At 33.6% G+C, this 15791-nt stretch overlaps 1 protein-coding gene across 1 annotated transcript; it reads right to left on the bottom strand.

Annotated features, from left to right (window-relative positions):
* Nucleotides 1-10876: 10876 nt before the first annotated feature.
* LOC107902049 (NAC domain-containing protein 2-like) lies at nucleotides 10877-12851 on the bottom strand. The gene is given in 3 exon segments (NM_001326918.1): nucleotides 10877-11651; nucleotides 12141-12409; nucleotides 12551-12851. Coding segments are annotated over 3 exon segments (1215 nt in total). The 5' UTR covers nucleotides 12798-12851; the 3' UTR covers nucleotides 10877-10952.
* Nucleotides 12852-15791: the final 2940 nt, after the last annotated feature.

Below are 15791 nucleotides of genomic sequence, written 5' to 3'. Positions count from 1 at the left end.
AAGTCCTTTTATCTCTGGAATGGACACAAGTAATGGAATAGTCACACTTGCATAGCCCATCCCATGTTCCTTGATATCTTGAGTAGACTATAATATACAAATAAGTATGACATCTGATATCAAATTATTTGAGCATGGCCATGCATTTCTAGTCTCACTCAATCAAGTAGCCTAAGATATTACTCCCATTATGTAGGAGGGACTTATCCCATATTGATCAACCATATCCCTCCACATAGATTGTGGTATATCCAACATCAGCCTTTATAGAACAACCAATTATGGTGTACATTTGACTATATCAAAATATGCAAGTTACGATGTTAGGATAATGATGATCTCAAGTCCGAGGATCATATACATATTAATCATTATGAGTAATGTTGTGACAATTACATACTAATCCAAGAAACATACTCATAGCGGGTCAATCCAATATGTTGTTCTCTAACACACATATTCATGCATTGATTTTGACACTCCATATCAATGACAACTCTTTATCATCAATCAACTACATGTTAGCCTTAATGCATTATTGTTGTCCTAGCCAACAATAATACTTGACTAAGGACCTTTTAAGAATAATCATATTATTCTTAGGACATTATTATAAAAACAGTTTATTTATACACATAGAAAATAAACTAAAATAATAATGGTAACGCATTATATTAATAAACATGATAAATCAAGTATGTTATTACAAACATCTCATGATTGATCTTTGGGCATACTCTTATAGATTCATCATAGATGCTAAAAGTAACATGTTTTAATCTCATTCTTAATGCATTTTTGTGTGATTATTCGATGTAAATGGTGAATTTTATGCTTCTTGTAACAGCTCATTGTCAGTGATATCAAAATAGTGGTTTCGATAACACAAGTCCAATGAGTAATTTTTTATTATATTATTATTATTTTAACGTTTATGGGATGCTAGTAAGGTCATATTAAAATTTTGTTAAGAAATTTTGATGTTTGCATGATTAATTATGTGAAAAGGACTAAATCATAAAAGGTGCAAAAATAGAGTTCTATTTGTTAAAAGGGTCAAAAGGCTATGAAACTTTAAAGTGAGTGGACTTAAATGGTAATTGTACCATTCTTAAAGTTAGTGGACATATATGAACATAGTTTAAGTGATTTTCAAAATTAAAAACAAAGATTAATATAGTAACTAGTAAATTAAACTTAAAACAAATAAAACAAAATAAGTGTTCATTTTCTCCAAAGGTTATTTTCATCAAATTTGAAGGGAAGAATAAGCCATTTTAGGGTTCTTAAGTTTGGCAAGTTCAAAGGTGTGCAAGTAAGTCATTTCAACCCCGTTTTTAGTGATTCTTATGTTTTTGAAGTCGTTTTAGCTTAATCTAACTAACCCGAGGGTCAATTTGCAAAAATTTTAAAGGTTGAGGGTTGTGCCATGAATTTTTTTGAATGGTTCTTGATTTTAAATTCTAGATTATTAATCTTTGTTGATAAATAAACAAGTTTTGTAAAGTGATTTTTGATGAAATTTGCATTTAGGGATTGATTTGTAAAAATGGTAAAAATTCATGTTAACTTTATGGAATGATGGTTTATTTGGGTTTATATAAGTCCTTAATAGATTCGGTTAGCTTAAATGGGGGATTAAATTTCTTATATTTCAATTTATGAGCTTAAGGAATAAATTATGAAAAGTTAAAATGTTAAGGGCAAAATAGTAATTTTGCATAAATATGAATTGTGGACTAAATTGAATACTAAAGGTATTAAATGGATTGAAATTTGTCTATTTAGATCAAGATAGACCACGTACGGACCTAGATCGAGGTAAAGCAAAAGCTTTGGATTAGCTCGTTTTAACTTTTATGCCCTTAGTTTTCGGTGTAAGTTCGTATGAACGGTTGTTATATTCATGTTATTTAAATGTATGTTATTATGTTAATTATAATTTAAAATGATTAATGTATGAACAAATCAATGTTACGATGGTTATCGAGTCTCAGTTGAACCTTAGGAATTCGTAGGATACAAATGACATGTCATTAGGGATTTCATGTTACGGGTGTTGGTCTTGAATGTCCTACCGATGGATGAGGTCCTGTATTTATTGTGGATACTCCACAGCTCGTGTGAGCAGCATCGTGTAGCTTACATTCCGACGCACAACTCATGTGAGTAGGCCCATTTCACAGCTCGTGTGAGCAATGATGTAAAGGAAAGGTTACAGTTATATGTAAAGGCACACTTCGTGTGAGCTTTCCCAAGTATTCGATGAAACTCTAGATGGTTCAACAGGTATGAAAAGAAAATAGAAGGGCTAAGTGTTAAAATGTAATATACCATGAACCTATGAAAAGGAATGGTGATCTAAATGATATGAATACATGTGCAAATTTCTTATTATGGATGAATTCATTTGAACCATGTACAAACACACTAACTTATGTTTTGATGATGATGTATAGGCTTGTGTCAAGCTTGTGGTTTGAGTTATAATATGCTTATACTTTATGTTATGTAAATGAATGGTAAGTTATGTTTTATTTTCTACGAACTTACTAAGCATTATGTGCTTATATAGTTTCTTTCCAATGTTTTATAAATTATCGAAAGCTTGATCGGTTTGGAAGCTCGTGAGAGATCTATCACACTATCCAGCATAAATATCAGTAGTTTTTGAATGTTCTAGCCAAGGTTATAATGGCATGTATAGGTTAAATTGTAATGTTATTTTTTTGAATGGTTAGTTGGTGAATTGGCTTGTATAAGTTATGGATGCTATCTTGGTTTGGCACCATTTGATACCTTGCTAGATGGTGTCATTTTGGGTTAACTTATGATGCATGTCTAGAATGACTTTTATGGTATATTTCAAATGGTATGGTAATCGTTAAGTTGTTGCATGTTCGATAAGTTTAGAACTAGGATTTGATTATTGAAATGTGGTAAAATTTGCATGTTTAGGTAAAGTTTATTAAATGCATTTGAGGTGCCTTTGAATGGCATATTAGTTAGTTGATTTAGGGTATTGGAATGGCATATACATATATATATATGTTTAGGTACGGTTTGATGCTTTGAAGTGATACACAAATGGTCCAAATGGTTATGCATGAATTGGTATTGGAAATGGCATGTTTTTAGGCAAATTTAGGTCCACACGGCCTGAGACATAGGTGTGTGACACATGGCCTGGCACACGGGCGTGTGACACGATCATGTGGCCCTACTAAGAGAGTTACATGTGTGAGGACACGGGATGGGACACAGGATGGGACACGGCTATGTGTCCCTAGTTCAAAGGTTACACGGCTTGAGACACGGGCGTCTGTCTCAGCTATGTGAGGCACACGCTGGCCACACGACCGTGTGACCCCCAGTTTCCAAAATTTTGTGAACTTTTCTTAGACTTTTCAAATGATTCAAATTTAGACCCTAATCATTTCTAAGGTATTTCTAGGGCCTCAAGAGTTCAATTTAGGGATGGAATGTGTATGTATGATTGGCTTATAATATGTTTATGATAGTGAATGATATTATGTTTAAATTTTATGTTTGTACAGTAATGCTCTAAAACCCTAATCGGCGATGGATACGGGTTAGGAGTGTTATATTTAGTGGTACCGATTTAGTCAGTTCTTGGACTAAATGTAGCATGTATAGAGTCTAGAAATACATGCCATTATATAACCTGCGATAGTGTGATAACTCCTGACTCAAATTGAACTATGTTTTCATATACATAAGATGTCACCCAATCGTGTCGATTCCGATAAAGTAGAAAGCAATGCGCAAGCCTACATTCACGAAGGAGCTTCTAGTGGTAGTAGGCGCATGTCTAAGGGTCGAGGAGGAGAGGCTAAAGAAGCCTTCTTCCAAATGATGTTCGAGTAGTTTTCAAAGTTTGTGCGAACGAACCCAATGGCTCAACGACCTCTACCCCCACTCGTATCTCAACTGGTCCCCGTAGTTCCTCAAGGTTTGGAACCAGTGCTAGTAAACAAGCCTCTAGTTGATAAAATCCAAAATTATAGGGCTAAAGAGTTTCGTGGTATAGTCGAAGATGATCCAGAAAGAGCCGAGTTCTGGTTAGAGAATACAGTGAGAATTTTTGATGAATTATCGTGTACACTAGTTGAATGTTTGAAATGTTATGTTTCTTTATTGAAAGACCCAAATTATCACTAGTGGAATACATTAATTATGGTAGTACCGAAAGATCATGTAAATTGGGAATTCTTCCAAACAGAGTTCCAAAGGAAATATGTAAGTCAGAGGTTCCTCGATAAGAAGCGCAAGGAATTTTTGGAATTGAAATAGGGTCGTATGACAGTAGTCGAGTACGAGAGAGAATTTGTACCACTTAGCAAGTATGCTCGAGAATGTGTACCAACGAAAGTTGCTATGTGCACTCAGTTTGAAAACGGTTTAAACGAAGACATCAAATTGCTAGTTGGGATTCTTAAGCTAAAAGAATTTGTAGTTTTGGTGGATAGAGCACACAAGGCTAAGGAATTGAGTAAGGCCAAAAGAAAAATCGATTCTGAGGCTCGTAATATGGGAAAATGACTTATGGGAAAATCATTCCCATCTCTATCGAAGAAGTCAAAAGAATTTCATAGTTGTTTATCAGCTTCGGTGGGTTATTTCGGAAGAGATAAAGGAAAGCAATATTCGAGCTCAAAACCTTAGGCTACATATGTAGCAAATGTGGGCAGTGTTAGGGACAACAAGCCTCAATGTCACCAATGTAATAGACGACACTTTGGTGAATACAAATTGAAAGACGGGTCGTGTTTTAAATGTGGTTTTTATGATCATTATTTCAGAGATTTCCCAAAAAGGTCTGATAAGTAAAAGGCTCAGAATACTCATTCAAGTAATACGACTGTGAGAGGGAGACCACCCTGGAGTATTGGAAATATGGGTAACAGTCGAGGTGTAACGTAAGATTCTGCTGTTAGATTTGAGGCACGGGCACTAGCTAGGGCTTATACGATCCATGCTCGATTAAAAGCTTTAGCACCTGATGTGATCACCAGTAGATTTTCTATCTTTGATACTAATGTCAATGCTTTGATTGACCTGGGGTCAACGCACTCATATGTATGCACAACTTTAGTGTCGGATAAGAAAATACCTTTTGAGTCGACTAAATTTGTGGTTAAAGTAACGAACACTTTAGGTTAGTATGTATTAGTCGATAAAGTCTATAAAAACTTTCCTTTGATGATTCAGGGTTGCAACTTTCCAGCTCATTTGATATTATTACCCTTTGATGAGTTTGATGTGATTCTAGGTATGGACTGGTTAACTCTACATGATGCTATTGTGAACTCTAGACAAAAACATATTGTGTTAAAATGTCAGAATGGTAATTACCAATACTTTGAGTCTTCGTGGGAATGATATCATTGTCTGTAGCCTCGACAAAGTAGCCCATAAGAGTGATCATCTGGTCTTTGACCGAAGTGTCATGCTTTTGCTAGGCATTCATCAATGTAGTTATGGCAGACTATCGAGCCAAGGCTGCTTGGCCTCTAAACATGTCTTCTAGCTTATCTAGAATTGCTTTAGTAGTCTTACAGCTCTTCAGTTGCTTATATAGAGTGTTGATCATGCTTGCCAACATATAGCAGTAAGCTATCTCATCAAACTCTTTCCAACATTTTCTAGTCTCAATTTGAGTGGTCGGAGGGCACTTAGTATCAAGAATTGTTTTAAGTTTCTCACAACTCAGGACAATTATCAGGTTCTTTTTCCATTCCATATAGTTATTTTCGTTTAGTTTGTTTCCAGTGAGTATGTTCAATAAGGGAGTAAGTGTCATTTTTAACTAAAAATAAATATCCATCTATTAATATCTTTTTATAAATAAATGTTTGAAAATTTTTGCAACATTACAATATGCATTAAGATGATGCATGTGTCTTACATTAAACCTTGAAAAACATTTTGTAAGTCATTGCAACAATAATTCTCACACTCATTGAATCAAGCCACCGTGGGGTGATCATGATCAACTAGTAAGAGCATGGATTCCCATCCAATTACTACATGAACCTAATTCCTTAGGCATTCACACGTACTAATAATCGTGAATGTTTGACCATTATTCTAACTTAAGTAGAGCTCCTTAGGGAGTTACTTAACTAGAAGATCTTGAGTGTATAACCTTTAACTTAACACATATCGTATCATGCACCACAAATGAGTCATCATGGGACAATCTCACCAAGTATCATGCTTTAACTAGTTGTCTTCTTTTAAAAATAGAATTTCTTGACCTATCGTATGATAATGCCTACTACAAGGGTCGATCCAATTATCATTTGATCACAAGAGAATTCTTCTTTCTTTAAAGAAATATCTTCAGTGAAATCCACATAACAATCCTACCGTGGGATAGTGCACTTGTCATGCCATCACAAGAGACCACTGATGGAGGTCGTAGGTCTTATTTAAAGACCTTCTCCCAGTCAATATTTTGAAAACATGCCATATTTTCAATTTTCAATTTCAATCATGAATGATTAATATATGCATGACAAGTACAAGTGACATTCTTTCCTAAACTATATGGCATGCTTATCTCATATATGCATGACATGCTATGACAATTTTATAACATTCATATTCATTTATTCATAAAATCGACAATTTTGATTCTCCACTGTTTTTCTTTTAAGGGGAAAAACTGAAGAAGTGTATATGAATCATGCACTAGGTAAGGTCCCAAGAAAGGGAGGTGAGTCATATTTGACCCCTTAAAAATCAAGTTTTTCCTTTCCAGAGCCAATCCTAAACATGCATCTTCTCATTACCACACTTCTCACAGCAATCGAATAACATAAAAAGGTGAATGGAACAATACACCACATGTATTTTCTCATTACCACACTTCTTATCTTTAATCAATGAAATGTGGGTCATCTCATACATATATATCAGAATTATATCTTTAACAATTACTAAACAAATATTTAAGGAGATGAGTAATTAAAATAAAATTGTCAGTCAAGGTTTCCATGGTTCTATTTCTAAAAAATAAATGAAAAAAATTACATAGTAATTGACTTGATTACTATTTCATAGTAATTAACTTTTCATGAAGGAAGATGTAATGGTTACCATGAGATAAAATAAAATCATATTGGGAGAACGGATTTATCCCAAAGAGATTAAAGATATTTTATAAGGGTAAAACACTCATGAAAAAGTCATTATATGAGCACTGATCAAATTATTTTCGTAATGGTATGCCGTTAGAATTGGTGCAAATTTTTGAATACATATATATATGTTAATATGTTGATTGAGGATGAACATGAATTATATATGAATTGATTGATATTAGAATCTGAAATTGAATGTATGCAATTGATTGAAACTTATATTATTTTGAATTGAATCATGGAAATACCATTGAACATTATCGCTCAATGTACGGTTTGTTTTTGTATGTAGGTTAGGTTTATATCGAGGTCCCAAAGATCAACTTTAGCATCCAAACAAAAATCTCAGACTCAAAAATGTTTGTATAGTCTCTTTTTGGTTCGTTATATGTCATGTACCTAGGTAGAGTCGATTTTGGTTTAAAATGTGAACATTTAATGTTTAAATGGTAACTTTGCTTGATCAATAGCTTGAATCCTAGTAGTAAGAATTGGTATATAATGAAAATAGCACAACTGTAGCCATTTTGGTTATCTATACATACAAATGAATAGGTGAATTTGGTAAATGCTAAGAATGGTACAAAAATGAGATTTCAACATGTATCTTTGAACTTTATGTGTATGAATGGTGTGTTAACCATGTTAGAATTCATTGGATATGTGTTTTGGATATCTGTATGAATGGTATCTTTTAACATGTATCATTGGATATGAATGGTATGTGTTTTGAATTTCTTTCAATTTGGTCTTATTTCAACCTCGAGTTAGTTTTAAAGCTTTCGTAAGCTCACATAAGACTTGAAAACTATTGCATATTGTATTGTATGGATGATTGAGTTGAAATTGATCATATAATAGTATAAGTTGAATGTAGTTTATCGTAGTTGCTCCAGCAATGAATGTGACACCTTGTAACTCGGATCCGACGACCGGGTCAAGTATCAGGGTGTTACAGAAGAATATGAGAATTTCTCCTTTTTTTTCACTTATCATCCTATTTATATGTTAATTAAAGGTTAATTAACTTAATAAATCTTAATTACTTAACATATTTTAGTTTAAATTTTACTTAGTGAATTTTGTCTTTACTGTCCAATATCTCTTATTTGCCAAGGGTCTAATCACCATTTTAGACCTTTGGCTAATTGCAATTCAAATCTCTAAGTCATTTCCTAGTTAAAAATCTATAGCAATTTGATTTTTACAATTTAATCTGTGGACCTTAATTAATTATAATTTCGGCTAAATTACTTATTCAAATTTTAATTCATCTATATACTAACACAGTAAATATTCCAACTTAATATTTATAAATTCAGTTTATGGAATAGAGGTCCCAAAACTATACTTTTCGACACCATTGTAAATCGGATAATTACATTAGTAGCTAAAAAGCTACAATTTTTTGCTTAGATGTCGATACTTAGGGTCTAAGTATCATAACCTAAGCCTAGGTATTGATATATAGATCCTATGTACTAATACATAGGCCCTAAATTTGGGCCACTGCACTGATTGCTAGTTCTAAACCCGGTGTAACTCATTTTTTATCTTAGACACTTAATATTCGAAATTTTAAAGCTGTCCAAAATTTTTGTTCCATTTATAATTCAGTAACATCTCTTCATAAATGTTACATCACCAAAACTTTCACTCTTAATAGTAATTTCCAAAATATAAAATCTATTCAATTTAAAAAAAAATAAAAGCAACTTAAATTTGTAAAATGTTTATTGCGAATATTAAATATTGAGATAATATTCAAATAACATACTTTCAATCATAAAGCTCAATTATCATAAACTCTGAATGTCGAAATAACTTTCAATAAATTGCGCACCGTGAAGATGTAAGGAGAGTTTCCATTAAGCTCTAACATTTTCTTATTTTAAATCGCACTTAGTTGGTAAGAAATTTATCAAAAGTAATAAAGAACCCCCTTAACAATAGAGTATTTAAAACTATTTAATTTATTATAAAATTAAGTAACTATAAATATTTAACATATTTATTTTTAATGATAAATATTATAACAAAATTTTGATTAAGAACCATAAGGCATCCAAGGAGAGATGGCCACCATGAAGACTCATACTTTTCACTTATTTGTTTTTTCTTTCTGCTATTCCCCTCTCTCGTTTCGTCTTCAAGATCAAGATAAGGACTTGATCGGTAGACCATGCCACAAAGACGACCTCCAAGGATCTGTAATTGTATGTTGAAGCTCACCTGAACAATCACTTGCCCTCAACAACAGAAAATAAAATGGTTGTCTTTGAATTATTAAGAATTATTTATTTAGGAGGTATTGGCTATGATGATAGGGTGTGTTTTCATTTTGAGGCCTTAATTAATTTCGAGTATCTTTTTTTTTTCTTGCCTATTGTTAATCAACTGACTCAACTAAATAAACCCATCTGCGGACTAAATGAAATTTGTTTAATTGCTTGCTAACTAGTTTAATAAGATATCGTCAAAGCTAATTGTAAATCTATTTTGGTGCTGAAAAGTGAAAGGACAAAGAGAATGGTATTGCCACACGTATCAACTATATATTTATTTTCCGTAGGTAAAAATGTAGCTGTTTCTTTAAGTTTTGGAATGTCAACATGCATTTATTTACAGCGAGAGGATGAGAATTAAAGAGATCAGCTACTAATGAAGTATTAGGTCATAGGAGGAACTGATGCCTGCATCCCATGGACCTCTCTAGTTTTAGCTCTAAACTGAAAGGCCAAAAGGCCACTGCCCTATGCTGCCTGCGCAGTGAAGCAAGCACGCCCACTACAAAATTTGCACATGCAGTTTTCCCTTACTTTGCATTTGCAGCAATAATGACTAACGGTACCCTTAATTCCTATATTAGAATACAGCTATATGCCCTTTACCTCAGTTACTGCAGAAAAATTCGATCATCCTTGCATCCTTTCTTTATATACATACACACACACATATATATATGCTCCTTAAAGGTCGTCTCTAAATCCACCTGCTAATTAAATTTATCGAAATGAATAGCAGCATTAGATGTAAGATTGATGTCTCTTTCATATTCATTTTTAGCTTGAATGTAAAGTGTAAAAGATACAATGCAAGAGCAATAAAAGCATCATAAAAATAGGACTTTCATATTCATTTTTAGCTTGAATGTGAAGTGTAAAAGATACAATGCAAGACCAATAAAAGCATCATAAAAATAGGACGATCTTTTCATGTGTTCACTGCTGATGTTTGCTTGTCAGCTGTGGATGATTCCAACTTCGACCCCAGACCATTTTCTGCGATACTCTTCTAATAATATTTGGGAATATTCAATCATACAATCATCATTCTCTTGTCGATAGTCTACACGGCTCTACTGTTTTGAAGATTAAAGAAATCTAGTTTTGACTTCTCAGAGTAAATTACTAATATGATTCAGTTACATCACCTAAATTCTGGAAGCATAATTTATCTTCAAGATCTAGACTATGTATGACCACTAAAGTGACGATAATATATATTCCTTCCTTCCTCAAGTTGGAGCCTGCACTACCCCAGCAAGAAATAACTAAGGGAATCAAACAACCTCAAAGAAACCCAAAACCCTAATTGAGAACCAAACACTTATACAGTTATGCTAGTCTTGAAGGATATATCTGATCAAGTTCTAGCCAGTGAGATGGTGAAAATAAAAGCAGAGACATTAAAGATTAGAGACTCAGACTAGACATAAAAGATATCAGTAGAAACATACTATACATATCTATGTGTAAGATATGTAGATGCAGTCTACATCGCCTACTTGAAAGGATTGGTGAACTCCCTACTTGATTCTGGGATTGGACTCCACTCCCACAACCGATCCGAGAAAGTCGTTAGTGGAAGTGAGCTGGGTAGCACGTTGAGTGAAAGCTGCTGAGCCTGTGATTGAGGGGGCAACGTAGAAAACTCGGGTTGCTGTTGTTGTTGTTGGTAAGTGTTGTAGTATTGTAGCGGATTCATTGCAGCTTGTTGGTAGCTTACTAGCCTGTGAAGATCGTCAACAACATTTGATGAAACAGAAGACGAGCCCAGTTGAAAGAGAGCGGTGGAATTGGGAAGTAAAGAAGTGCAGCCTTGCTTAGACTGATTTAAGAACAGTCCCTCCTCTTCCATTATTCCAGATGGTAACCCAAGTGTTGTTCTTATAAGGGCCGTTGGACGGTACACATTCTGCTTGGAAAGTCCAAGAGCTGTTGTAACATCAGAAGTACTACTACTGCTCCCATCAGTCTCACTTATCTTTTCAATCTCCATTTGTGGTTGTGATTGTCCTCCTCCAAACCCTTGAAACCTTTCCATGGCTTGTTGAGCTGCATCTTGGGCCTGCGAATATTTCTTTTCTGACTGCAGTACTCCTCTCGATGAGGTCAATGCCCTCGTTGGAAGACAACGGGGGAGTGAGGGGTGATCTTCAACTCCAGCTCTCTTGTACACGCGGCAAAGCGATATTTCAGCCTGAAATAAATTAAGGATTTGATGAAGGACAAAGAGATTTCAAGGTAAGAGAAACAGTTCCGACACTGAGGATTCCTTTTAGTTAGAACTCGTATTCAATACATGTGAGGTCGGTACACGGTATGGGTCATTGAATTTAAATTAGTTCATGCACGTTCCTTACAGTTTTAAGATTAAAAAGAAAAATATTTAATTGAGAAATCAGTTAATTACAACAAGGCCTGATTAAAGTTGTTTACGATGTTAGCATGTTGGCTATTATTCATTTCCTGCTTTTGCATATCCAGCTGCTTACTAAAATTGAAGCATTGGAACTCAAAATTGAAGTTGAAAAGCGTTAACTTTTAGGAGAAGTACAAAGTTGAAAGCTTTTGCTTTCCAAATGAGAAATTAGGGTTAGAGACTGCACCACATGCAAAATGGGAGAAGGAAGGACCCCGGGCCGAAAGGGTTTTTATATAGATATCAATGGTGAAGGACGATGGGTACCTTTTGATAGCGTTCAGTTTCGTGGTGAGGCAAGCGATACTCGTTCATAATCCAACTGCTTCGAATGCCTTTGGGGGCTTTCCCGGAGTAGAAGACTAGGGTTTTCTTGAGGCCAATAGATCGAGAATTCTCTCCCCGAATCATGCGGTCAGCTCCCGTTGCCTTCCAGTAGCCTGAAGTCGTGACACGATTCGGTCGATCTCCGTTTCTGTACTTTCTGTCTCTAGGCACGTAGAAGAACCATTCCTTCTCCCCAATTGCTGCCATGGCTGATGCCCCAGAAAATCAAAATACCCAAAAACAAAACAAGAATCACTGCGATTGATTGTTGTAGCTCGATCGATATATATATAAATGTATGTAGGAAGTATGGTAGTGATTAATACAGAGAAAATATATATTATATATACCAGGAAGTTCCCAAGGGTCATAGCGATATAGATCAAGAAAAGTAATGAGTTCGACATTGAAGCGCTTGCCCTCTACCTTACGGCGAAGGTAGAACTCTACAAGTTCTTCCTCGGTAGGATGGAATCGAAAACCAGGCATCACCGTATCTTGTTCATGGTCATCTTTGCTGGAGCTGCTGCTGTTGCTGTTGTTGAAGTCGAGGTCAACGTTACTGGTATTATCGTTGCTCATGCTTGCTATTGCCATAAACTAATTAACCAACAAAACTATAGGAATAATATTACGACTCATAATAAGCTGTTCTCCTCCTTCCTCGTCGATATCCTCGCCTCAGCCAGGGCAGCCCTCTTTATACCCTGAGAGCTTTGTACGAATGATCGAGCGCAACAGCGAGTGGTAGGCAAAGATAAGATCTAGAGAAAGGGTTAAAGATTGTCCGACTAACCAAATTGTAATTTGTGAAAAAGGTTATGTTTGAGAGAAAAGAAGATGTACACAGGATTGAGGGCCTACATAGGAGGAGGTATTCTTAAAGGTGTTTAAGATGAGAAAATGACATGTCTCTAAGAAGACAGGGTGGCCACAACCATTGGCGGTGCCCTTGGACATTTCTTCCTCTTTCCCTTATTTTCTCTTTAATTCCCCTTCTACTAAAGTAAAATAAATTCAAATTTAAATTGGTTTATGTTTATAGCCCATTTATAAAAATTAAATTGGAGATTCAAAACAATGCTTTGCCACACATACTATATCAGTATAATACGCAATGTACTGGATTTATCAGTTTAACCTTTCAACTATTATTTACGTTTTAAAATATATCATAAGTATGAATTTCACTACACTAAGGGTGAATTTGGATAGGCGGTGCGTTTACCTGCGGTTAGTGTAAAAACAGCTGTGGCTGTGAGATTAGATACTGTAGCGATACTGTAGCGTGAGACAAAAAGTAAACTAAACCCACCGCACCGCACCGCACCAAATCGCGCATCCAAACTCACCCTAATTCATTTTTATATATTTATTTACATGGCTGAGATCCATTATTTTTTTTATCGTCTCATTTTCTTCTTTAATCTTTATTATTTGATTCTAAGATTTATAAAGCATAGCTATATGATATGATTTAATATATATAATAAGCATACTTTCAAATTTAGCATTTATATATTTTATAATTTTAGTTTTTTTAGTTAATTTTAGTTAATTTTAGTCTTTTAACCTTTTTTTTAATAAAAATATTAACTAAAACATTAATTTTTTTTAATGATTTGGCTTGACAACCTGCGTGCTAATCCACGTGTGCTTCATGTTGACATGACACTATTTATCTTATATGTCACACTGTCAAATAATTTTAAAAAATTATAAATTTTTAATGAAAATTGAAATTTTTCAAAAATTAGTATGAAGCACATGTGGATTGCTACGTGGATTGTCATGTTTGAAAATTTAACATTTTAGTCAGTATTTATATTTTTAATAATAGAAATTGAACTGATCTTTTTGAACAATTGGTGATCAAATATGACTTTTGTTCTAAAGGTTAGAGCCAAATTTAACTAAAAAAAATAAATATCAAATTGATAAAAGATATAATTGTTGAGTACTAAATATGATATTAATTTATATCATATTACAAGCTGCATGCTCTTTAGGGATTTTTTTATGTGAAGGCTTTAATTTTTCGACAACTGGTGTGCTTGATGATTGACATATTAGCACCCTAATATTATGATTTTTTTATGACTAAGGTATCCTTGTATCTGTTATATAGTACCTAGCTTTTCACATGCTCTTACATTAGTAATAATATTCATGTCAATCGAGCTAAAATTCAATCGGCTTAGATATTACTATTTAATTTTAGAATTAATTATATTTTTTTTATAATTCCATTTTAATTTATTGCATGATTTATTTAAATTTTAACTTGATTTACTTTACTTTTAACTTTTAAGTCCCACGTGTTTTTCATTTTTAAATTTAATCTCTAATTTGAAATCTTAATTTATTTAAATTAATACTTAAGTTTAGTTTTGGTTTTTATAATTAAGCCCTTATGATTTAGGTTTTAATTTCTACTAGTTCCTTTAAACTTATTTTTTTACAAACTGATTTATATGTCGTATAATTGTTTTTATTAATATTTTACATGTTTATATTTTTAAAGGATTTACATATAACATATATCATAAAGATTATAATGTATTGATTCATTTATATTGAATTATAAAGAAGCGTGAAACAATGATGGAATAAATGAATTCTAAAATGTGAAGTTATGTCTCACATATTTTTTGGTTTTTCTTCTTTCAATTAAATTCTATTTTTAGTTTCTCACTTAAACTATAATTAGTATAGGTTATTTTAATATTATTTGACCTACGAATTTAGCCTATAAATAGACTCTTTTTCCATCCTAGAAAAATATCTCATTACACATTTAGGTATTAGCGTTTACAAGCTTTCAGAGAATTTTATGTTTACGTTTCGAGGGTTCTTATTTCAGGTTTTGGGGTTTAGTTTGATCTTCATCTTTTGTACTGTTTTTTCTATTTTAGTGAAATTCTCTTTACCCGTGGCTTTTTATACTCATTTGAGGAGTTTTTCCACGTAAAATACTTATTCGTTGCTTAATCGGGTTTATCCCCAATAAACCAGTATTAGAGCTAGTTTGATTTCTGCAATCAACCCATTCAGAGATAGTAGCAACAAATTTTGACATTGGTAAGTTTGACGGCATCACAAATTTCAATTTGTGGCAAGTTCAGATGATGACAATTCTGATTTAGAGCAATTTTGAGAAGGTCATTACAGAGAAGAAGCATCTAAACATGGATAAACAAAATGGAATAGGTTAGATAAAAAATCTATCCATGATCCAATTATATCTAACAAATAATGTATTGCAGAAGATTTTGATGGAGAAAACAACATTCACCTTATAGAAAAGGTTAGAAACCCTTTACGCGACAAAGTCTCTAGCTAACCAATTGGTGTTGAAACTGTGGCTAACCGATTGGTTTGGATAGCCAGTTAGATAAGCAAGCCTCGAATTTGTTAGCATTAAGGAAGCGAGACAAGAGATGCCGCTATTGTAAGAAGTTAGCTCACGTTAAGGTAGATTGTTACAAACTGTGCAATAAAAGGGCTACTGAGAGCAACGAGGAAGATTTAGCTAGTGATAATTTTGCCAATAACAAGGGTGATGAATTCTTGTTGGTGTTAACAAGTGAA

Source organism: Gossypium hirsutum, chromosome D06 (assembly GCF_007990345.1).
Source record: "Gossypium hirsutum isolate 1008001.06 chromosome D06, Gossypium_hirsutum_v2.1, whole genome shotgun sequence".
Classification (NCBI taxonomy): Eukaryota; Viridiplantae; Streptophyta; class Magnoliopsida; order Malvales; family Malvaceae; genus Gossypium; species Gossypium hirsutum.
This window is presented reverse-complemented; position numbering and strand designations above follow the sequence as displayed.